General features: G+C 33.7%; 3 protein-coding genes and 1 non-coding gene across 4 annotated transcripts; 1 reads left to right on the forward strand and 3 right to left on the reverse strand.

Annotated features, from left to right (window-relative positions):
• Positions 1-240: 240 nt before the first annotated feature.
• Positions 241-12,956, reverse strand: LOC106135527 (uncharacterized). The gene is made up of 14 exons (XM_013335864.2): positions 12,824-12,956; positions 11,998-12,172; positions 10,882-11,169; positions 9,936-10,141; positions 9,171-9,245; positions 8,734-8,916; positions 7,110-7,296; positions 5,990-6,093; positions 5,004-5,121; positions 3,438-3,577; positions 2,591-2,880; positions 1,726-1,938; positions 1,027-1,216; positions 241-429 (listed from the first exon to the last, which is right to left on the reverse strand). The coding sequence occupies exons 1-14, from the start codon at positions 12,858-12,860 to the stop codon at positions 278-280; spliced, it is 2,358 nt and encodes a 785-aa protein (XP_013191318.2). The 5' UTR covers positions 12,861-12,956; the 3' UTR covers positions 241-277.
• Positions 910-983, forward strand: Trnat-agu (transfer RNA threonine (anticodon AGU)). Its single transcript has one exon. It is a non-coding gene; the product is annotated as a tRNA-Thr (tRNA).
• Positions 12,957-13,028: 72 nt separating the features above from the next.
• Positions 13,029-16,905, reverse strand: LOC106135539 (phosphatidylinositol glycan anchor biosynthesis class U protein). The gene is made up of 3 exons (XM_013335886.2): positions 16,018-16,905; positions 15,272-15,543; positions 13,029-14,712 (listed from the first exon to the last, which is right to left on the reverse strand). Exons 1-3 carry the CDS (start codon positions 16,779-16,781, stop codon positions 14,459-14,461), a joined length of 1,290 nt encoding a protein of 429 aa, XP_013191340.1. The 5' UTR covers positions 16,782-16,905; the 3' UTR covers positions 13,029-14,458.
• Positions 16,906-17,219: 314 nt separating this feature from the next.
• Positions 17,220-24,361, reverse strand: LOC106135521 (protein takeout). The gene is made up of 6 exons (XM_013335856.2): positions 24,224-24,361; positions 23,545-23,714; positions 21,623-21,693; positions 19,520-19,659; positions 18,955-19,104; positions 17,220-18,080 (listed from the first exon to the last, which is right to left on the reverse strand). The coding sequence occupies exons 1-6, from the start codon at positions 24,288-24,290 to the stop codon at positions 17,923-17,925; spliced, it is 756 nt and encodes a 251-aa protein (XP_013191310.1). The 5' UTR covers positions 24,291-24,361; the 3' UTR covers positions 17,220-17,922.
• Positions 24,362-25,548: the final 1,187 nt, after the last annotated feature.

The raw sequence follows: 25,548 nt of genomic DNA on the forward strand, positions 1-25,548 counted from the left end.
TAGATCATGCAGGCATCTATAGAATTTTACAAACGCCTGGGCAAATTTAGAGCTATTAAAAAAAATACCTGCTATATTTTGAAAACATTTGTTAATTTTATCTTTATGAATAGCTAAGTGCTTTGAATTTTTATCGTTTCTTTTTTCTTTCAGTTCTGCTATTGAATTTTAAATCATGCAAGCGTCTATAGAATATTACAAACGAATAGGCAAATTTGGAGCTATAAAAAAAATACCTGCTATATTTTGGAAACATTTATTAATTTTATGTTTATGCTTAGCTAAGTAATAATAGTGAGATTATTAGTGTCAGAAAAGTATGAATCATCCAGTTTGAAATCTTGAAGGCGGATCCTCTTATGGGGAGACAAGTTAGACCAGAATGTTGAATGTAGTACCCCACTTGATTTGGAAGGCGGCAGTCCGAATCTGTAGACATTCATTTCTTTTATACAAATGTTTCATTCGTAGGCTCTAATTAGTAGGGAACTAGCTATTGCGCGGGACTTCGCTCCCGCACGTACTCCAGAAAAAGCCAGTTTACTCTTGAAGGTGTCTATGCTGTCAAAATCGGTCTAATAGGCTTTAAATTTATACGTTACATCTGTGTTCGTTACAAACAAATATAAAAATATTTTTTTCTTATATATAACGGTTTAAGTACCTAAGTACCTAATAATAGTATAATATGAACGAATAAAAGCTGCTGAAATTTTTCATAAAAATGCTTTCAAGGAGGTTCGAGACTTGTGTTTGTGTTATCGAATGTGTCTTTCCCATCACGAAGTAAAAAAATCATTTCAAATAATTTTCATTTATATTTTTTAAGTTTACATCCATGTTTCAATTCAAATCATAAATCAAGAATTTATAAGTAATAAGATTGTTATTTTCACTCAAGCAACTATCGGCGCCGTGGCTTAGTTGGTTAAAGCGCCTGTCTAGTAAACAGGAGATCGGGGGTTCGAATCCCCCCGGGGCCTGACTCAAAGGAGTTAATATTTTTTTTAAATAAATTTAACTTACTTGCACATATGTTGGATGATGAACGAACACTCACTGTATAATGTGCTGGCAAGCAAAACTCGGGCGATTGGCATGGAGTAGTCAAATTAAATTTATAAGTTTCTCTTTCAGCTAATGTCTGGCATGTGTGTGAGGTTTCAACACCCCGATATGTGCATACCAACAACTGTCCCTGTCCATTATTTCGAAACTAAAAGAAATAAACATGTAAATATCCCTAAAACATCTCGATCAAACTCGTAAATTTTGTACTTCTTCCAAACAAAAACTAGCCGATAATTATGTACTGGACGGCGCTATGTTACTAAGTAGTTACACATAATATCAAATAGATGGCAGGATCGCGAAAGATTGAAGGAGGCCAAAACGGAATGAAAAGTTATAAAGAAATATATTTGTGTCGCTTGTGTCGAAGAAAGGTGGTTTACCGTCTCAAACGTTGGTCACATACTATGGTTATATGTACGTACATTCTGTAGTTTATTTTCAAATGTATAGAAAAAAGTAAATATACTTTATCGATTCTATCTAAAGAGTCGTAGAAGAGCAACGAAAAAAGAATGTGGTCCATGACGACGAAATAGTAATACTAAAATATAAAGTTTCCTGAACTGCAGTAGGTAAAAAAAAACACCATAATTTGCTTTATGTATTGCCAAATAAATGTATTGGCAATGTCAACGTTATTAATAAACTTACTTGTACCGAAACAAGCTGTTGTTGTCTCAAATAGAATGGATGTATACGGTAGCCTTTAGTGCGACTTGGTATCACGAAGTCCTCATATTCGATTTGTTCAAAAGTTGTACCATTGAAAGGACAATGCATTCCCATCAAAGCGGTCGGGATTTCATTTTGAACAATATTCATGTCGACTGATTCAATAATGTTGTGGACATTCGCTGATGGCAACTGTGAATAAATATTTCTGGTTATTAGCATCGAATTTAGAAACAATCAGTACTTAATTTCGTAAGGTTTCGTTACCTATATTTTAGATATTGTCCTAGTGTTATACAACAACTTACTACACTTAGTGAATTATATAAGAGCATGCTTGACCATTGAGTCGCCTGTAAAGGTAAATCAGACAACGTACCTATACTTTATATATTTAATATAAAGTATACCTATACATTGTCTGATTATATATATATATATATTATCTAATCTCACTATATTTTCCAAAGGCTCCTATATAAAGCGTAGCGAGAGCGATGATTCGGGCTCGACGGCAATCAAAGGGAATATCTTCCGCCAGGCTAGGTGTGATACCTGGGGAACCGCGGTTCTGACGATGTTTTGACGGATTGGAACATATGTAGGTAACATATGTTCCAATCCGTGAAATCTTTGCTTGCGCGATTTAGACTATTCGCTGTTTTTGACTGATAGCGTCGCGTGATTAGTTGTTGTGACTTGTGGCGTAGAGATGTCGCCGCAAAAGTATACAAGTATGTACGAAGTTTCGATATATGTTTGCCTAAATAATAAAATAAAAAAAAATCTTATTTGCAAGAAAATAAATATGAGGCTAGGTTAGATGCAATAAAGAAATACACACCTGCAAAAACAGTTCTGAGTAATCCAAATACATGTTATTTATATCCTGAAAATCTGTCAAGTCTGTCGATGCGTACACAAAGTAGACGTCGAAAAAGCTGGCTCTTAGGGATTGCATTAATGACCTTGACTTCTCAAGGTCGCCCGAGGTCGGGCGGTCAGTAGGGCTCACTATGAGGACCACGGTGGCCGGCGCAGCGCTGGCTTTGGCGTCCACGGACGATAGAGTTTTGTTGCGCTCGAATTGGATTATAGTTGATATAATATTGGGTATATTAATGCGATTAGGCCCTACGAATATAAAAAAATAATCAGTACCAATAAAGTAACCAACACACCTACCTAGTAATTTGACAAAAGTTCATTAAATTTTGAGCTAAGAGCTTCATGGATCATAATTATCTATGTAAGAATTTCTTTCATTTGAAAGATCTGTAACTTGAGTGACCTTGACCTGTCAAGTTCGGCCGAGGTCGGGTAATTAGAAGGAGCACGATGGCCGGGGCAGCGCTGGCTTTGGCGTCCACAGATAATAAGAGTTTTAAAGCGTTTGAACTGGATTGTAGCTGATATTATGTTCGGTATGTTTATGCGGTTGCATCCTAAATTATATGCTCATTTTAACTATAATCTTGGCAGAAACAACTTGAAATAATATAACAATTTTATGCAACTTAAATGATTTTAGCTAGGAATAGGTTGCTTTTAAAATATTAAATAATTTCACAGCATGTAAAGAGTCACCTTTATGCTTAATAATAATATTAATTTATAATTTATTCTAGATAAAACTGACTGAAAAGTAAATATTAAAACAAGATTTAACCGTAAGTAGGATAGGTACTTACACTCGTCAGTGAAGTTATTTATATGTGAAAAAACAGTAGTTAGGTTATCGGCAAGAGGGACAACCCATTGTGCTGTGTTCCCATGCAACAGGCCTAGGGTGCTTCGCTGCATGTTTATCTCGAGTGCGTCACCCATCCATCTAAAATTAAAAAAAATATATGTATTTGTTTCTTGAAATAAATTTTGTAGAATTCGTCAACTTTGTTGAGTATGTTGGATTTGGTCCTTGAACTTGAATAAAGTTCTATTCATTTTACTAGTCAATTAAATTTAGCTCATTTAGGCTTTTACGGTAATTAGAGGACGAAATCTCGGACAAGGGACTTTAAGATTGAATCTTTGCTTTTTTTTTCGACAATATCTACCTACCAAAAAAGAAACATATGTATTTTTAGGACTAGATAGCCATAACATAGATAATCGATAACGCAAGAATTAACACATAAACCTTGAGTATGACTCAGGCACATGGAAAATGACCAAAATTTCCATCAATGGCCATTAATATAGTCACTTACCATGACCGACTATGCATCGTTAATCCATTGACATTTTAATTAATGGACTTTAAATGGTACTTACTTTAACTTTTTCCTTGTAATTAAGTATTAACATTATGTAAATATACAAAACGTCAGTTATCTATAAATGTTCATAATTGATGCAAGGAATGATAAAAGCAATGGTTTCGCGAAATCCCCTATTTAATTATCAGTATGTCATTCAATTAATGTTAATCAGTATCCAATCGTGGCTTACATTATTCACGTAATGTCACTGCAAAGTTACCCAGGCGCCGATTATATATAATTTAATTACATAAATCGCAGTCGCTGATTACATTAGGTATAGGTATACCTTAAGCTTTTATATTTAAAGATTCAATCAACTTTGCTAGCCATTTACCAATGAAATTGACAATTATTCCAATAACATACCTACAAAACATAAAGGAAAGTCTTGCTTTCTTCTTTCAAACGCTTTTTTTCTAAAAGGTAAGCCGGTTTATTTGAAAAAGTTGTTCAAATTATAATTGAATACATTCGTAAAATAATTAATATTATTTTGCACATAGGTACTTTATTATTATGGACATTTTAGGTCCATTAAAGAGAGGAACTGAAACAACCGCCAACAAGCGCGATGATAGAGTTCTATATATTTAGTTAGGTTCTATATTTATTTGTTACATTACAATGTTAAGATTTGTAATTCATTGTTCCAGTTATAAATACAAGATATACCTACATAATAATCCAATCTCCTTGAATACATACATATAATTTCTATGAACATATTCATAAAAGATTCAAAGGATAATTGCCTAGACCATTGAATACTTGCATAATTATCAAAGTTATTTAAGTTCAATAACTCATGCAAGAGGAAAAAACCCAATTGTGAACAAGGACCGGAATTATTTATAACATTATACGTGTTAGATGATTCTATATTTAAATTTATGTCATCTTTTATGAGATGTTATGTTATTAAATTTCAACGTAAGATAGTTAACAGTTTTATTATATGTATTGATGATGTAAATACTTAAAATGTAGACTCACGACATGAACTGTTCGACATCGTATCCTTTCCAAGAGCCATCGGTAGCCACCACGAGGTCCATCACCGGTATACTATGACTAGGTTCGCAGTCTTTGTGGTATTTGCTTAATATACTATCTGCAAAAAGATATGAGAAATTGGTTATTGAAATAATTTTAATTATTAACATATTTTCGTTTGTTTTATATGACTTATAAAAAAATATTTTTATCATTTGAAACCTCCTTTTATTAAGGTTACGGTAAATAAAAAATTAAGGGAAATGCCGAATATCCATCGAATCGAACATAATTTAACACGTCTATATCCCTTGCGGGGTAAACACGGCCAACAGTCTTGAAAAAGTCTGATAGGTCACGTTCAGCTGTTTGGCTTAATGAATAATGCTGAATATCAATTCTCTTATTTAGCATAATATATCAAGGCTACTGACTCTGTTTACTCCATGAGAAATAAAAACGTGATATGCATATGTACCTACTTAGATAGTATTAAGCGTGTTATAGGACCAATCCGACGTTCACGGCGCCTACGCATGATAGACATTCAAAGTTTAAGAATATGTGTATTTTTTTAAGTATGACGAATAACTTTTCACGGTGTCGAATAACGCTTCTTTCTTAGTGACGTCAGTACATTCTTTTCTATTGTACTTTTCAAGCCAGTTCCTTTATGTCATGGAAATTTTATACAACTATAAATACTCTTTCAACACATTTAAATTTATTGAATAGACATAACTATTTTGTTGTACAGACAACAATAAAAGCTGGGTGAATACTTACATTTATTGAAATTTTTGGTTCAAGTACTTAGTTCAGAGAAAAGATTAACCAGATTACGGATTTTATCAAGAATATCTAATACTTCGTTGTGAGGTTTTTATAAAGCCATAGCAATAGGTATTTACCTCAATCTAAAAATATAAATTATAAGTCAAATGGTATTCAGTATTACGTTTTAGCAAAATTTACAATATACTTACTAAGGTAATTTTCAAAGACTGTGACTGCTGCCCCGCTTATTCTATCCATTTCCTCATACGGGATGTAAACTGTGATCTGCCACAGTGAGAGCACATGCGCTAACCTGTAAATAAGGAAGAAAATAAATTCTAATAAAACTTTAAGCTTGTTTTCTTTTAAAGAATACTTTCTGCCTCAATCTTAACACATACCTAACCTACCTCACCATATTTGTCCGCAGTTCTAAGTATGACTCGTTCATTTTTGATTATGGCAATAGGCTTATTTTTAATTGCATATCAAATTGCAAATCATTGCACAAATTTAAAGTATTGATTTCGAAAAAGACCAGACCCCGTAGGTCAGCGAAAGTTTTTCGCGCGATAAAAATGCTACAGAAGCAGCGTTGTGTTTCCTATGTACATGAGGCATATAATATATATACTAATATACAGGCCGTGTGGTTCCCGGCACCAAAGAAAAAAAGAATAGGACCACTCCATCTCTTTCCCATAGATGTCGTAAAAGGCGACTAAGGGACAGGCTTACAAACTTGGGATTCTTCTTTAGGCGATGGGCTAGCAACCTGTCACTTTTTGAATCTCAATTCTATCATTAAGCCAAATAGCTGAACGTGGCCATTCAGTCTTTTCAAGACTGTTGGCTCTGTCTACCCCGCAAGGGATTTAGATGTGACCACATGTATATGTATGTATGTAATATACAGGCATCACTGGTAGCATAAAATGTCCTTTTAATGACACACTACAGAAATAATTTAACAAATGAATTTTTTATTAAATTATTTCTGTAGTGTTTTCTGTAATTTTTCATAATGAAACACTACAGAAATAATTTAAGAAATGACCTTTTTTTTACAAAAAAGAATAGGACCGCTCCATCTCTTTCCCATGGATGTCGTAAAAGGCGACTAATATAGGGATAGGCTTATAAATTTGGGTTTCCTCTTTTAGGCGATGGGCTGCAACCTGTCACTATTTGAATCTCAATTCTATCATTAAGCCAAATAGCTGAACGTGGCCATTCAGTCTTTTCAAGACTGTTGGCTCTGTATACCCCACAAGGGATATAGACGTGACCATATGTATGTATGAACTTTTTACTTCTTTTTCTAGCTACCTGGAAGTCTGGGAGGTAAGCTGAGTGGCGTTAAAGACATTTCTAAATAGCGTCTTGCGATCACACGCCCGAACATTTGTGTCGAACGAGACACCTTCATTTGAATAATACATCTCTATTATCTGAGATAGTCGCAATGTTCGCCTCTCCTCTAACCATTTCGGGACGTAACTTGATAGGATTAAACCTGTAAAGAGGTAATACATTCCATTTTTATTCTACTATATAACAATCTATCATCAGAATCTGAAGAGAATGTGATTCTGAATACGAACCTATATCTTTATATAACTCTACGATGCCGGGAAAATAATTAGTATACCGAAAACATGCGAAAGCTTTGAAACTGTCTTATATTAACCTATATACCAATAAAAATATTATATTACTTATTAGCACAACGTCTAATTACGATATTCGGTGATCAATTAAGGAAAATACACTCTAAACACATAACTCTTCTTCTGTCGCAGTCGGGTAATAAGACCATTCAGCTTATTTAACTAGATAGGTACCTACGTCAAAATACCGTAGATGTCAAACATATGTAACTAAGGTAAGCAGATATTTTATTTTTTAACCAACATGTTTTTGAATAGACCTTATGCAAAATGATGTTTTGCCATTTGCAGTAATAACTTATTAAATATTACGTAGGTAAGCAAATAAAACGCACGTATGTTTTATTTTCTTACGTACTTTTGTGACAGTACCTGCGTAGTAGATGAGAGCTCTTACCTATAGATTTGAAAAGACATGTAAATATGTAACTACAAAAGATAAATTCGTAGTTATGACGTGAATGTAAATCCATGGCTTTACATATAATGCGAATTAGTTGAATTCTATACTTAATTAAAAAAAAAAACTCAAGGACTTTATTGTGTTTTGATCGAAACTATTTAAATCTATTTTTGTCTAAAAATAGAGTGGTTCTTTATACCAAACTACTTAATTATAGATAATTTATACGAATCTGTGCATGTGCTAAAATATAGAATAATATCTCATAACACAAGACTCGAACTTACTTTGGATTTGGAGTTAGCTCAACCTATGATACATACATACATAAAGTCACGTCTATATTCCTTGTGGGATAGACAGAGTAAACAGTCATGAAACTTGAACCGTGAAATGTGTCCGAAAACTATTTTACACTCATATCAAAATTTCATTACACGAAAATATTTTCGAAATTACAATTACCTATAAAGGTTCCATGCCGACCCATTGTAAAAAAAATCTATTTTTTACCTCCATAGTAACAAAAAGTTCATAATTTAATGGTAACACAATAACGATTTTAATTTCTAAAGTAGTAGCTCTTTTCAGCGGCTGCGCTCATATGATAACAAATAGATTAATCGCAAATTCCAAGGACACCTCTCTTTGCTTTGAATTTGCTTTAAATTATTAACTTAAACATCTTTAGTACCAACTATTACATACTTACATATAAACATAGGTATTTATCTCTTACGTGGTAGACGACGCAGCCAAAATTAATTAATTAATTATTAGGTATAGAATAGATAGAATAAGATAAAGAAGTAACAAAGTAAAGGAGAAACAAACTACCTGCGATTTCTTTATAGCATTCATTTCAATGTTCAATAATTACCATCAATCCCGGCTAAAATTTCCGCGTCCGTGAACTGCCAGTCAACAAACGATGCGTTTTGTGGGAAAATATAATGGTCTCGTGGTAACAGTGTGTCGTTCCATCTGTTGTTGGAACCGAGCACGAGCAATGAAGATGCCCCGAATCGAGGGCCTTGGTTAATAACCACTTCAGCGAGATCGCCTGGAAAAGTAAAACGTTCATAAAAGCAATTTTTATTTATTTCTTTCAAATATACACAGGTAGAGAGATTTTATAATATGGATTTTCACTTGTAATTTAATGATCTATATTTCACCAAATACAGATTATGTACGTGTACATTTACCTCTACGATAGCATAGCATCATATAATAAGGAACATTTTAGCAGTTATTGCATAGTCTACTGCTTTCCGTTTCATGGGAATAATGTTGTACGTTTATTTAATTATTTACCTGCTAAGGTGGCAACCCAAATGTTGTTTATTTCAGCTTCAGTTATTAGAGTGCGCTCATTACCAGGAAGAGTTTCTGCAATGAAATTTTATCACAATTATTAAACGTTCGTTAATTTTAACTAAGTACTTATTCTTAATAAGAAACAAACTTATTACATATTACAATGAAAAAAAATCCCCTCGATAATCTTGTTTGATAAACAGCTGAACGTGATTTATCGGTCTTTCAAGACTGTTGGCTCTGTCTTCCCCGCAAGGGATATGTATAAATAATCTTGGCACAACTGAACTATTCAATTAATTCGGATTAAGCTTTAGATACTTTGAGAGCGTCGGTGGTCGAATAGGTGCCCGGTTAAAATGCGTGTGGCGCAAAAAGGCACAGGTTCGAATCCCACCTCAGCCATGTATCAATGACTATTTTCTAAGTTATGCACATTAGTTTGAATACCTATACCGATGCTCTTACGGTGAGGGAAAACATGGTGAGGAATCCGGCACATTCAGGCAACTGGATGTATAACCATGATCAATCCAATATGGGTTAGGTTTCCCCGCAAAGGTTGCGGAGGTAAGATGGGAGTCCATTTGTGTGAAAACCTGACTCACCCAATCCAGGCTCCATGGTTAAAGGCATACCCCGGGCTCCTCTCCAGATGGTGATGGGATTAAATACGAGGAGGAAGAAGCTTTAGATACTTTACTATTTCTACCTTCCACTTGTGACCCCGATCCAGTTTCTGTAAAAAATATAGTTACCTACCTATATCATCTAGCCACTCCTGTTTCGCCGAAGTCATCAAAGGCTCAGCTATGCCTGCACTAAAGACGTCTTGGTTGAGGATCTCGGTGACCGGTACACTCTGGTTCTCGAGGGAGGCCGCGACACCGGCTACGATGGTCCCGATTGCGACGGGCCCCCATTTAGTCTGTATGACGCCATCTTCTATTGGACAGCGGCTGTGTATTCTGAAATGATATTTAACACTATGTATAAGTATGTAAGCAGTAATTTCATTTGCAGGTAATTTGGCGCGTGTGGTTTTCTACAGAGTAGAATAGGATCGTAAAATAAAAAAAAATAACATTTTTATTTATTATTATGGGACCTTTCAAATTGTCATATCTTTTGGTTTCACAACATTGGTTGACGTCAAATAAATTACCTACTTAAAACTAAGTTAACTGCCGCTTCCAAAGCGTCAGTCCAAAAGAAGCGGTCACAAATTGCACCGCAGCATTTTTCTTAAATAACGTCAACTTCACAAATATCCAAACTAAGAATTAGAATAGAAATGCGGACGAGAGAATACATTATTATAATTCATTGATTAAATTGAAATTTAAAAAAAAATAGTTTTAAATGGAATATCAAATAAATTCATCGTGAATTGCCATGTCGGTTTGATGTCAGGCAGGCAATTCGATTTTATATTCCAATGCCTGCTTAATAAAGCATGTTCTTTTTTCATTGCTACCTTGGAACACCAATAGCTGAGTGAGAAAAACATTTTGGTGATTTCATAATTAGTTACGAATATATAGTGAAATCCACCTTGCACTTTCGGCTGCACTTTAATAAATCACTTAGTGAACTTTGATACTTACAGATATATCTTAGCTTTATAAAAACCGGCCAATTGACAACAACAGTGAAGGACAACATACCTAAATATCTACCTACAATGTTAGAGAGTTAGGATACTAACCTACCAGAGCTCTGGGCTGCCATCGTGTCCCGCATTTGAACTGATAGCGGGCACACCACATTCTCATCCCCTCTCTCCCAGCGCCTCACCGTAGAACTCAGCAACTTGTGTAGCATACATTTCTCATCCAATGAAAGAATCTCATCGATGGTGAGGAGATCTTGTGCTGGCAGAAATAGATCCAACAGAATCTTGTACTTGAAGAACTGAAACGCTGACGCTCTATACGGCAATATAAAGTCCGTTTCTATAGCGTTACTCGCTTCTTCTATGCCATCGAGACGGAGACTGCAATTTATAGAAATTTGTAAATTGCGTGGGCTTGAATGTTAAGTTATGGTGTGTCATCATCTACCTACGGTTAGTCCTGGTAGGTCCTTACATCTTTGGAGAGGAGCTCGGGTTGCACCGTTGCACCTAAGACCACGATCCTGGATTGGGTACGCCAGTTTTTAATAGGCCTTAACCGTCTGACCTCTGCAACTATTTCCGAGAAACATGGATACACATCCAATTACCCGAATGTGCAGATTCACTCACGATTTTTTCCCTCACTTGTTAGATAATGATGGGATATATGGTCTCTATGGTATCTACCAATAGGTAGTTACAATTCAGTCCACGTCGTTGTTAGTCCATCCAGTAGGTAAACCGACAAAACTTAATAACAATGGGCTCATAACATGGGCAGTGTTTTATTTTTATATATTTAAATTTTATTATACAAAATACAAATGTCGTGGGGATGTCTTGATAGCATTGTATTTTGCCTGAAAGTGGGTCGTAGGTATTATAGAAAAATATTTATTACAGTCAGATGATTTAAATTATAAGTGGTCCAAAAACGAGGATTTAACGATAAAATTTCGACTTAGTTTAAGGTCCTATGTCCCCTAGCTGGAGCAGAGGGCATCCACAGTGCGTCGCCATCCCGCTCGGTCTTGAGCTTCGCGTTGAAACTTTCGACTTAGGCCTTTGCATTTTTAGTAGTTTAGTATTGTAAAACATCTTGCGTGACATGAATATACGTTGTATGACTTTTACCGGGTTACAGACTTTCTCTATAAATGAACTTTTCGTATTTCAAATATGAGTATAACCATAATACATACATACCTTCTAAGTAAAGAAGTAGCCAAAAGTCGTGTATCTAGTTTGGAATCAAGTTCAACTTTCTTCAAAAGGGACAAGAACACATCTAGGCGTCGGGGAGCCCTCAGAGGAGGACCGCCCGTTCTGTAGCATGCCACCAAGTGTTCAGGGATACTTGGCAAAACACTGCACTTCGAGACTAAAATGGGATAAATAAAAATTAGGTTGGTAAATTAAAAATGGTAAATAAATTTAAAAATGACGCCTTGATAAAAAATATCACTTAGGAAATAAATACATTTCAAGAAACTAGCATAAAAATCTACTTAACTGGTTTATATTGTAAAGACTTAGATATAAAATCACACTCAACGGGCCACATTCTGCTGTAAACTTATGCCTTGAAGCCTTGAATCAGATTGGTCACATAATAAGCGAACCCAACCCATGACATGCAAACAAACTTTGAAGATCATATAAATCGGAATAGATTTCAATTTTCTTAAGAATATAAATATTCGACTGCGCCGAAAATTAAATCCCGTTTTAAAAAAAAATATTTCAGTCAAAACATATTTTTCTTCAAGGAATAAGTAGAAATCAAATTATGGATGCAGTAGAACTTCAGTCTTCTTAAATTGAGAAACTAGCATCAGTTTCTCACTACTGAATACTAAAATTATTTTATTGTTTAGAGGTTTTTTTTATTAAAATATGAAAGATTTCAAAAAATATATAATAATATCGATCCTGACGAGGGATCGTTAACTTAACTAAGTTTTGTATCTTCATCGCGCATTAATGAAATAAACACAAAATATGTAGAACTCTAAAAATGAATTTTACTCACGAGAAAGACACGACAAAAGGATAAGTAACTTCTTCATATTTTTTCAATCACATTAATCCGGTGCTTTTGTCATGAAACACATAGTGTACTATCGCACAGGGCGCGTAATATCTCGCCTGATAAGATAGCAAACGGTGAGGTAAGCATACAATGCGTAAATCAAGTAAGTATATTTTGATTATTAAGGAAATAATTAACACGAGGGTTTATTAAAATAAATTTATTGTTGTTCAAATTGTTTCATTTTTCCTACTGATGACGTTTGTCCCAAAATAAATTTGTGAATAGTATTAAATGGACACGTACAATTAAAATTTCATCTGATTTTTTTACCTAATTAAAGTAAGGGGCACTAAAATGTAGAGTAAGAGCTTTATCGCAAGGTAATTCAAATACTAGGTGTATGTAATAAGAAACAACCTTTGGCATGTTACAATAGAAATGTTACAAAATTTTAACAAATAAATGTTTTAGAAAAAGAAACACGACTGAAATAAAGCTCTCACTTAGGACGAGTTACTTCATAAAAGTTTGGCACGGGACTATAAAATAAATTTTAATAAATGCAGTTGCACTATAACTGATTCAAAATAAAGTTAAAATGTATGCAAGATTAACTCGTCCAATACACAAATAGCTTGCTATTAAATTAAAAAAATAATCGTCTTGGTACTTAATTATTAAATTTAACACAACCAAACATGGTGGTTATAATAATATATTAAGATTATAAATGCATATGAGGACTTCTTTTCAAATTAAAGGGCACAATATTGTACAATGTAGAAGATCCATACATTATCATAAACAAATTGCGACCTTATCTAAATTTTAAATTACCTATTGCGGCAAAAAGTACCTTGTGTTACGCACTGGACTTGACACGTGTATAGAAAAGAAGTCCCTGTGATATCTATAAATCACAGCTTAAGAGTTTATGATAATACTAATTAACATATTATAAAGAAATAAATCCACTACAGTAGTAGATTTTGGCATCAACAAAATTATGGAATTGCATTCCCAATCGTAGAAAACCTAAGTGATTAATAACTAAACATAAATAAATATTTGTTCAAGATTTTTGGGCTGCGACCATAAAAATTTGTGGTAATTACATCTAAATTATGGCAAACAAATACAACTCCATTCCATACTCATACTGATAACATGGCTTGAAAAAGCTTGAAAGTAAAAAGGTTTTACTGAGTAAGTATACTTATTTTAAAATGCATAAGATTATACCTTTGATTTTAAACTGACAACACAACTTTGCTTGTGATCGTACCAATAAGAGCATATTCAAAATTGGGATAGGAATGTTAAGTTTTACTACAATCCAGAATAATACACCTCATTCATACATAAACATAAATTGTACATTAAAGATGCCGTTTTAACTGGAAACACCCTTTCTTCCTAAAACTTTCAACTATTAAGATAAGAAAAGGACTCTTCGAGAGACTGAAAGAGATCCTCAAGTTAGATAAGTCTTTATTTGTTTGTGTAAATCTTCTTATACCAATAAGTTTCGTTTATCGTAGTTACAACAAATTATTATAAAGAAAAAGGTTACCATAAAGTACAAAATCTCCTTTCTAAGGTTTGTTTAAAATTACATTGATTAATCAAAGCTTATCGTAAAACCAATTTTGCAGGTTTACCATCCACTAGCCGTGAAGATCCATTCTTCATAGTGAACTCCCTTTTTATATAAGCAAATAGCAAATCAGTGATAAGGAATATCTGAGCTGTGGCAAAGGAGAGAGTAACTCCAAAGAAGAAGTTGGCATTTGCTGATCCCGAGTATATCCAGAGGTGCCACACAGTAGGACCAAGGGCAGAGTTGATGATAAAAGCACTACCCACAATAAACTTCTGCTGCATAACTGAAAAAAAAAAGTGAGTAAAAGAATATTACTACTATTTGACATTATTATTTTCATTATTTTTGAGTGTTTTTGATGGGATTCAACAGCTGTTGTAACTTATTCCTACCAATTGACACTAATAACAAAAGAGAAAAGATTAGTATTTAATAAACTTAAAACTATTAGCCCTTTTTTAATAATTATATAGAAGAGAGATTCGGGAGTATAATAGGCTATTTTTTTTCTAAAATTCTTACAAAAGCGAAAGTAACTCTGCCTTTCTGTTACGCTTCTATCATCATTCTTTCTATCATGCACTTGGGTCTGCTACCCATCCATCCATAACTCTACAAAGTTTAACATCATCAACATCTGTAATTAGTTCCTTGATTACTAATGTCTCACCTAGAGTCCTAATAGAACTTCAATTACAATTTAGCTCTGATTGTCTCTAACATATAACTGACCCATCTGTTTTGCCCAATTTGTATTATAGGTATTTTAAAACATGAAGGGTAATTTAATTTTTTTTTTTGTAAATTGCCCTGTCTAAAAAATAATACACTCTGATACTTACATATGAACAAATGCTTCCACATGGGCAATAGAGCCAAATAGAATCCAACATCTCCAATGCAAGGATATGAGCGGAATATAGTGGAGAGAGCAATGAGAACAGTCGCTAATAGAATCGGCTCTTTCTTGAATCTCAATGTGAGTGGAACAACATACAAAGCCAATGCATTGATTTGAAACGCACAGACAAATAGCAGTCGAAAATGCTCAAACATTTCAGTGAAGAAATACCAGAAGAGTCCAATGTTAGGCTTGAGGTCTGGAACTGTTAATCTGAAATGGAGAGTTAAAGAATTATAAGCATTTATCACCAATTAATTTCATCATAATATTAAACAATTTATTATATCTGCTTAAAATTATCAAATCAAGATCAACACAGTAGCTGGAATATAAACCTCATAATTAATTGATTACATAATGAGTTGTATGTGTTTATTGTGCCGTGTGGTTCCTGGCACCAATACAAAAAAGAGTAGGACCACTCCATCTCTTTCCCATGGATGTCGTAAAAGGCGACTAAGGGATAGGCTTACAAACTTGGGATTCTTCTTTAGGCGATGGGCTAGCAACCTGTCACTATTTGAATCTCAATTCTATCATTAAGCCAAATAGCTGAACGTGGCCATTCAGTCTTTTCAAGACTGTTGGCTCTGTCTACCCCGCAAGGGATATAGACGTGACCATATGTATGTATGAGTTGTATGTTCATTTTAAAAAGTCTGTACTTTATAAATAAAAACTTACATGAAACCATAAGTATTGTTGACATAGCTGTAGGAACCATTCATTATTTGAGCTGAAATATAAATCAAGAAACCCCAGAACAATACAAACACCAGTAGTGTTCTGATATAGGAGCATTTATTGCAACCCTTATTAACATCTGCCAATAAAATAGATATTGGTACAATTAGTAACAATGGGTATAATGCCTGGTGTGTAGCAAGTGCAATGAATGCACAAGCCATAATTCTGTAACCACTTGCAGCACTGCACAATGATGCTGCAACGAGCAAATTCTGTATAACAGTGGTCGTCATTCCTGCACAGTTTAGCACAGAATAAGGATTAAACAAATACACTGATAATACATACTCTGATGCTTCTTTTAACTGTGAGTCAGTTAACAGCAAAGGTTTTGACTCATTGGCCACATGAATTAAACTATGTTCTTGTGATTCTTTAAAGAGGCGTATGAAAGCTTTAGAAGTCCGGTAAAGAAAATAAGCTGTTAGTAAATCCAGTACAGTGAAGAGCGCTGGCAAAATAAAGGGTACTTTCTTCATTAAAAAGTGGAATAGTAATAACATTATGGGAGATTCGTGGAAAGCATCTCCTTCGTATGGATTTATATTACGATCATACAAGTAAATTCCTTCAATTAACCTCTTCCATGAATTTAACGGCGTCGCTATTTCCACTCTGTTTGCTATAGTTTGCCAATAATCAATGTGAATGAGCCAGTATCTAACGAAGCCAGCCACTAAATACTTTAATAAAACAGCCATTATTTTGGTATAAATTAAGAAATGCAACTAGTTTTTTAGATTCAAAACATTTCACAATAAAAACAAATTCTCGCCTTCCTCTGATAGAATCTCCTCTACTCTTCTCGGCTGACAGCAGTGACAGCTTGTTTGATTAATTTTGACATAATAAATTCTTTGACTTTGACTGTTTTCTGCTATAATTCACTGACAATCACAGTTTTTTTATAATTTAAGGCTTATAAATACCTTTATCTAAAAAACATGATGGATAAATATGAGGACTTTTTTTGATGGATTTAGCTCACATATTGGAAAATGTGAAGAGAAGAGTAGAGGAGTTCGAGTTGTTGCCACAAGCTAGTGAGTCTTGTGTAAATATATAAATTACTTTGTAGAGTAGGTAACCAAATTTACAAATTATTATATTAAAAAAAAACAAAATGTTTTTTGTGTAGTTATAATTTTTATTTTAAGATAAAGTCGTCGTATATTTACATTTTATTAAGGGGATAGGGTAGTGCCCCTTCCAAGACGAGCCAAGCGAAGCGTAGGGGCACAAGGTACCTATCTACCTTTTCTCGAAACGTTTCGTCATTTTTTTCATTTTATTTGCCTATCTACCAGCTTATTTTCTTCTTCTTCCGTTCCTGGTCCGATTATTTGGGGTTTGGTCTTTTCTACACCAAGACGCTCGGTCTTAGGTTATCTACCTACCTACTTTATTTATTTCCTTAAATTTCTTTGATTGGCTTTATCAAAAATTAAACAACTAAATATCTACCTAATTATAATTATACATGCATATAGTCACGTCTAAATCCCTTGCGGGGTAGGCAGAGCCAACAGTCTTGAAAATACTTAAAGGCCACGTTCAGCTGTATGGCTTTATGATGGAATTGAGATTCAGTTTGGAATCTTAAGTTCATCCTATCCCTTAGTTACTTTTTGCGAGATCCGTAGGTAAGGTATGGAGGAGTGGTTCTATTCTAAAGTGCCTGAAACCATACGGCACATACTTAAAACAATAAATAATAATAATTAAATCAACAAAAAATTTGGTTGATATCTTGTCACACGAAAAAATGGAATGCAAAACAGTCCTTTAATTCAATCTTACCTATAGGTATACGCAATTAATTACTAGAACAATTAACAGAAATTAGTTATTAGCAGGAAATAGTTGATCGTACGGTACTTTTAGAAATATCTTGTTGGCCACACGAATTCCAATTTTATTCCAATTGTCTTGCGCAATGGGAAGAAATTCTCTGTATAGTGCTCTCCAGTTGTTATTTGAAAATCGATTTCCCAAATTTGCTGTAAATAAAGATATTTTATTTATTATTATTATTTACTAATTTATGTACACAGAAATATCGACACTAATAAACACAAGAAACAAAATTACAAAAGTTGAGCTTATTTCAAAAGAAATCTCTTCCAGCAGACCCGAAATAGGAGACGTGATGGAAAGGGTGACAGGCGTGTACTGTACTCCACTCACACAACTAATAATAGACATACCTACATAAACAAATACATAAATAAAATATAATAAAATACATATATAATATAAATACGAAATAACTAATAAAGGAGGTATTATTTTTATTTATTTTTTGTGGACAGTGATTTATAGTCACGTATCTCTGGAGGCAATGACTGCCACAATCTAACAGCATGGACAGAGAAGCAGTTAGAGAATTTAATTTATTTTTATCCAATTTCCATAAAAAGTGATGAGGTCAAACAGTAGGTATAACCAAGCCAAAGTTTTACTAATTTTAAAGGAAGGATGATTTGCAAATCCCGTGCGTTCATTACGCATCACGATGTCCTATGATTTTCAGTTACGTGACTAATAAGAGTAGTTAGGTATCTACACTAGAAATAAATATATACTTACTACGTGACTTTAGTGAATAGGTATACATGACTGCCCGCAATTATACAACCAGATGCCGTTGACGGCAATACAACTTCCTAGACCAATCCTAGTCAATTAACGAATCTATTGGTAATCATTAATTAAGTGCATTTCCAAGTCCACTTATAACTAATCTGACATTCTCAACCTTAGAGCTTCGTTTGTTGTCGTACGTAGGTTAACCCCGATTTTTTCACAAAAAGGACAGCCGAGAAACACACCTGATGATAAGTAATATCTATTTTAGCGAAAAATGTTACCCACTTAGTTCTCTTGTCTCTGGATTATCATTCGAAAGATATGACTCAATGTTTCCCACATCTGGTCGCATGTAGAATGAATTTATTCTAACATAGATTTTGTCATCCCTCTTCTCTGGTATTCCATCTAATTTCCAAGTATATACTAAATCGGCTGCAATAAGAAAATAAGAATTACATATAAGTAGTACATATATTTATTGATCCTCAACATCATCATGACTAACGACCACGACGACTCTGTCGAAGGTTAAACGACTTTGAAGATTTCTGAACGAAATTTTTACTATAGAAATCTTTCCAACTCTAACACAAAAATAAATTTTGCACCAGCTACTTGAAACTCATTTATTGTTACAAATACCATCTGTAGGAGTTCTATATAGATAATAAATCTCTAAATACCAAGATAATGATAGACGTACGCCGTACGCCGCTTTCAATCGATGGTGAAAAATTTGGGGAAGCAGAGGCCATTGTTAGGTCAAGATGTAGAGTAGATAACGTTCGAAAAACATGTATTTTTTAACCCAGTCAATTTGTAATTTAGATACAAATAAAAATATTACTCATAGTTGCGTTGAATGTCCCGTGTGCGTTAATACGTAGCGAGTTGTAGCGGCCTTCTCCTTCATACTGCCCCGTTACGAACACCTTCGGCGCCGTCAAATCTACTTCCAAGTGAAACCGATCCTCATCTGCACGAAGTCTGTAAATGAGATAATTTCCTCTTGGTATTTATCATACATACCTATACTATGTACGTATTGTATAATCGTAAGCTCCATTGGTCTATGACATATCAGACTTTATTAGAACTAGTTTATACTGACAAAGTTTTTAAAAAGGTATGATCATATATGCAACTTCAACTAGAGGTAGGTAATTACCAACATCATCATTATGAAGAAACTTTTATAAGGTCCTGTTGTTATAATCTCACCCATTTTTATTGAGTGTTAAAAACTATATAATAAATATAATTGGTTGACTTTTGTGATCTCAACTGCACTTCCCGTGAGATTAAATCTTACCTACATAATTAGTTAAAATTAACTAGTATTTAACATGGTGATTTCCCGCAGTGCATGACTTACATCTTGCTTCATGACTTGCATCGCCGTAAAAATAAACATTTATGTAGAAGACTGTAGTTGCGTTATATTTATTAAGGTAGGTAGGTAGTAACAAATTCCTAGATCTTAGAGATTATTTTAAATGCTCCAATTAGGGGCAGATAAATATAATATCGTCAATTACGCCTCTCGAGCATCGCAAGCTATTGAGGCCGTTGCGGCCATGAGTATCGTTCACTGGCAATCACATTAATAAATCTCACTCCCTTGTATAGAGGGGTGGGAGGTGATTACCAATTTCTACGTTCGAATGAGCCAAACACTTCTAAGAAAAAACGCATTCAAATCAGTGCAAAAATTTCGCGTGATTGATGAGAGTACAAACATAAAGACAGAAATTCTCTAAATGGATATGGATGTTTTTTACTAGTTTTACTAACTATGGAAAACAGCTTTGACCCGCCCTATTTGTCTTTGCAATATTTTGTCCTTATAACGCAAGGCACTATTATAAGGTCTCGGTGAACAAGTCATTTACATAGATCAAAATAGACTACAACAAGTCCTAATCATTAATACCTTTTTAAACCGTCTTCGAAAAAGGAGGAGGGTCTCAATTCAATTGTACTTTTTATGTATGTTACGGAATATCTACTGGATTTATAATCCGACTAGCTGTGCCCGCGACTTCGTCCGCGTGGAATAGTAATTTTGGGCATCATATTTATTTTTGCAAACACCCTCCTCGGCTTTATCAATTATAGCTGCTAATTGTTATGCGACTCGGTCAGGCGGTCACGCGTATTAGAAAGAACGCTGGTTCGCCGTATTAAATGTTTCGCTGCAAATTGCTTATAACGACTATATCTCAAAACCTATTCGTCTGATTTATATACTGTAAATGGCAATTTTAGTCTACATGAACAGCCGAAAGTAATAAACATATTTATTTGGATAAGGATTAATACTGAATTAAAGAAAATTGGTTTCAAAATAACTTATGTTTATAATGAAAAAATAATCTTAAAAAATGAACATAAAAGTGGTTATTGTAAGTAAACCTTAAGAGATAGATATATGCTCTCACGGACTTTTTTGTGGCAAAAAATGAGTACTTCACATCTTTAGTACATTGTTTTACTATATCTTTGTTGGTTTGCGCAGCGTTCGCGTGGAAAGCTCGCAGATGGCCGACTCATTCAACTTTCACCTTCCATTGTTGACGTTTCCCGTAGGAAATCCGGGATAAATTGTAGCCTATAGCCTTCCTCGATAAATAGACTATCTAACAGTGAAAGAATTATTCAAATCGGTTTAGTAGTTTCTGAGATTAGCGCGTTTAAACAAACAAACAAACAAACAAATAAACAAACAAAACAAACTCTTCAGCTTTATAATATTAGTATAGATTTGAAAATTCTTTTTGTTTTTATTAGAGTATCCGAATGGTCCCATATTAATTTTGCTTATGTTAAAAATAATACTATTAAAACGACATTGGAATTTTATAAAAAAAAATAAGTTAGTAAATATTTTGACTTTAGTTGTTATTTTTATATAAAACAAACGCTCTATATATTGTCCAAAGCTCTTTACCTTGCATCATGTACTTTAGCTTCTTTCAGGCCATAGACGAAAATATCTCTCATTGACATTTTGGCTGCAATCTGTAAAAAAATATCCGGTTTTCTTTTAGTACGTAATACCTAGTGTTGTTTATTATTAATTATAAAAATAATAACGTACAGACTATTACATTTTACGAATTACCAACAATATATCTATAATATACATTTCGTGTACCAATAAAAAAGAATAGATCTACTCCATCTCTTTCCTGTGGATCTCGTAAAAGGCGACAAGGGAAAGGCTTAAAGACTTGGGATTCTTCTTTTATGCGATGAGCATCTTGTCACTATTTGAATCTTAATTCTATCATTAAGCCTAACAGTTAAACCTGGCCTAAGTCTTCCAAGACTACTGGCTCTGTCTTCCCCTCAAGGGATATAGATGGATTATATGAATGAATGAATATTTTAATTTTGTTAGATATGTTATTGTATACAATAGAGTTTAGAAACGCTTTATTAATGTTTACCTACCTTATACAACTTATTCCTAAATATTTATTCCAGTTTTGTTTCAATTTCATCTATTTATATGAATGACGCATGTTACGATTGTTATTTATGTCACGTAAAAATGGCATCATCAACTTCATAAAATTGTAGAAACTAGTAATAAATAGGGTTTCGTGTTGATCATTTTAATTCAGTCGCGATATTTATGTATATCAAGGTTAACAAGTATACATATGTATTTTATAAAGGCACACAAAGGTATTCTATCGCGAAAACATGAAAATATAACAAAGTTTTCTTGGTCTAAATTTCGGATCTAAAGAAAAAATATTTCTGTTTGTGTAATTACATAATGTTTAATATATTTTTAATCAATAATAAGATAGATAGAGAGAAAATTTTCATTTTTTTTTCTTCTTATTTAATATGATGACTATCAAAAGAAGTAGAATCAGAAAATTCTCCAATTTTCCTGTATCAGATCTTGATCTGATGATTCTAAGGCAAAGCGAGAAATCCCAACTCGTTGCGTTCACAAAGTAAAAAAATGTTTTAACTTCGTTTAAGGTTCGAAATGTAATTAATGATGTTTCTTGCTTTGCACAATCCTTGAACCTATTTAATATTTTTTTTAATGAAATGGACACCTACATTTTATATCTGCACTTTTATTCATTTGTAATGTACAATTAATTTCTTTTTGTCTTCGATGTGAAAGATCATCAGTGACAAATAAAAATTAAATAAGGTAAACTAATATATGAGTAGCAGACCTACATACAACGATAATGTTGGTACTCAAGCTGTAGAATTTTCTTTAATTATTTTTGTTCCCTCCACCAGGTTTAATTACAAAACATGTTTTTTTACACATGTTATTATGTCCATTGCATACATACATACATACATATAATCACGTCTATATCCCTTGCGGGGTAGACAGAGCCAACAGTCTTGTAAAGACTAATAGGCCACGTTCAGCTGTTTGGCTTTAAGATAGAATTGAGATTCAAATAGTGACAGGTTGCTAGCCCATCGCCTAAAAGAAGAATCTCAAGTTTATAGGCCTACCCCTTAGCCGCCTTTTACGACATCCATGGGAAAGAGATGGAGTGGTGCTATTCTTTTTTCTATTCGTGCCTGGAACCACACGGCAAATATATGTCCATTGCAACTATTTATAATAAACTAATGTAATACAATGTGTTTACACATAACTTTTATATACCTATACGTAATACTCTCATCATTAAAATTATATAGTATTTGGATATTACCTAAGTAGATAATTCGTGAATATGTAAATTACCTATAATGGAAAATAAATAATCGGGAATTGAACAATAATAAATCGAGGTATCATAAATAAATAACAGAAATATTTCCACATGCCATAACGGCGCAAGGTCCCTACTATATTATGATAGTTATACTGACTTGATTGTTCTTGTATTCAACCCGCAATTCCTTCTGATGGTACGGATCCACTGCTGGCACCCCCAAGTCCTCGATACCATTGGCTAGGACTGCGAGGCCGTCTTGTACGGCGTCCACCATACAATCGTTGACATCTGCAGAGTTTCTGTCGCACACCTTCAGATATTTTCCTGTAACATTATTTACCTTGTTATTAAAAAAAATAATCTTTACTACGTGTTGCCAAGTGCACTCTCAGTTCAGGCTTTATGTTTTAAAGCCCAAGGTCCGACAAATAGTAATTCATATTATCACTGCGTAAAAACGCAGTGATAATATGATATTATATTTTCTATACCTTGTGTAAAAACAAGGTATAGAAAATATAATATGTTTTTGTATTACATGAAAAAGCTTTGATATGTTCATACAAATAAAATGCTAAAGATTATAAGAAAAAAAAATTACACTACGTAGGAGAATTTCTAAAAAGAAATAAATTACCACATAGGGAAATCACAAAACGGAATCCTCGGAGGCAAAGGATTCTTTTTTTCACATACTTACTTACTTTTTACTTTACATACTTAAATTGTTTTTTTGTAGTTGATTACATAAAAAATCCCGGTGAAGGTCTTTATGATTAATGCCAAAAGCATAACACTAAATAAATAAAATAATATTATTAATAAATACGTACCTATATCCAGTTGTCCATAACAAGCGGCTAGGATTGTTAATAAATATATTGATATTTTTGACTTCATCTTGTCTTATTTCGCCAGTAGGCGAGTTATTTGGAGCAGCGAGTCAAGTGTTGTGCCAGTGGGGACCGCCGGCCGAGAGACCGCGATTGCATAAACTTAAACACTCTCAATGTCGGCTTGGCGGCCTGCACTTCGCTAGAATACATAATAGTTAGGGACTAATCACAGAATAACCAGTTGTATTACATTGTTTTATTCACTACGTAAGTCGGCTTGCTATTGGCGTATTTAATACGTGTGTATATAATCACGTCTATATCCCTTGCGGGTTAGATAGAGTCAACAGTTTTGAAAAACTGATACGTTCATCCGTTTAGCTTAATGATAGAATTGAGATTGAAATAGTGACAGGTTGCTAGACCATCGCCTAAGAGATGATTCTCAAGTTTATAAGCCTATCCCATAATCGCCTTTTACGACATCCATAGGATCGATATGGAATGGTCTTATTCTTTTTTTATAAGTGCCAGGAATGGTAAGGTAAGGAATTTTTTTAGGAAAGCTTGGCCCTACGAGTACGATTTTTTTTGGGGAATACAGTTGCGATAGGTGACCAGACTTGTATACTTACATCAAAATTTTGGGCCAAATTCAGAACCCGTGGTGTTTGCGTCACGTATTGTAGCGAATGTTGAAAATAAAAGGAATAGTTAATATTATAGACACTATATCGTATCGCAGTAAAACAAAAAAAACAAAAACAAAATGAGAACAAAAATATTTGAAGCGCCCTATTAATCTATTTAGCCCTAACCTGAATTGATAATTTTACGAAGAGCCTGGATCTGCCTAGCCTATGACGACAATACTGAAGTGGGCTAATTACGATTTATGGTGCACATCCAGTGGGTGGTTATGTCCTCATGCACGAATTTTTACTAAGATTGTAAACATCGGATAATACTCTAACTGATGAAAGAAACTCAGAAGGTAATTTGATATTTATGGCCTTGGTGAAAAACATTTTTTAATATCGAATACTTCAACCCGACTGCAACCACTCGGCGACTGAATCTCCTTGCTTATTTGTTTGGCAAAGATATCAAATGAGAACATTGTATGCGAAGTTTTCAGTCGCATAAGTATCATCATTTGCTTTAAACCACGAAATTTATTGAGGTTTTGGTTAGCAAACGTGTCTGTACTATTTTTGACATTTAGTTTAAGGTTATAATGAAATGTACATACTTATATAATAATAATATTCCAACTTCTTAATACACAGTGGTTAGTTGAATTCTCAATATTAAATACTAAT

This window comes from Amyelois transitella, chromosome 3 (assembly GCF_032362555.1).
Source record: "Amyelois transitella isolate CPQ chromosome 3, ilAmyTran1.1, whole genome shotgun sequence".
Taxonomy (NCBI): domain Eukaryota; kingdom Metazoa; phylum Arthropoda; class Insecta; order Lepidoptera; family Pyralidae; genus Amyelois; species Amyelois transitella.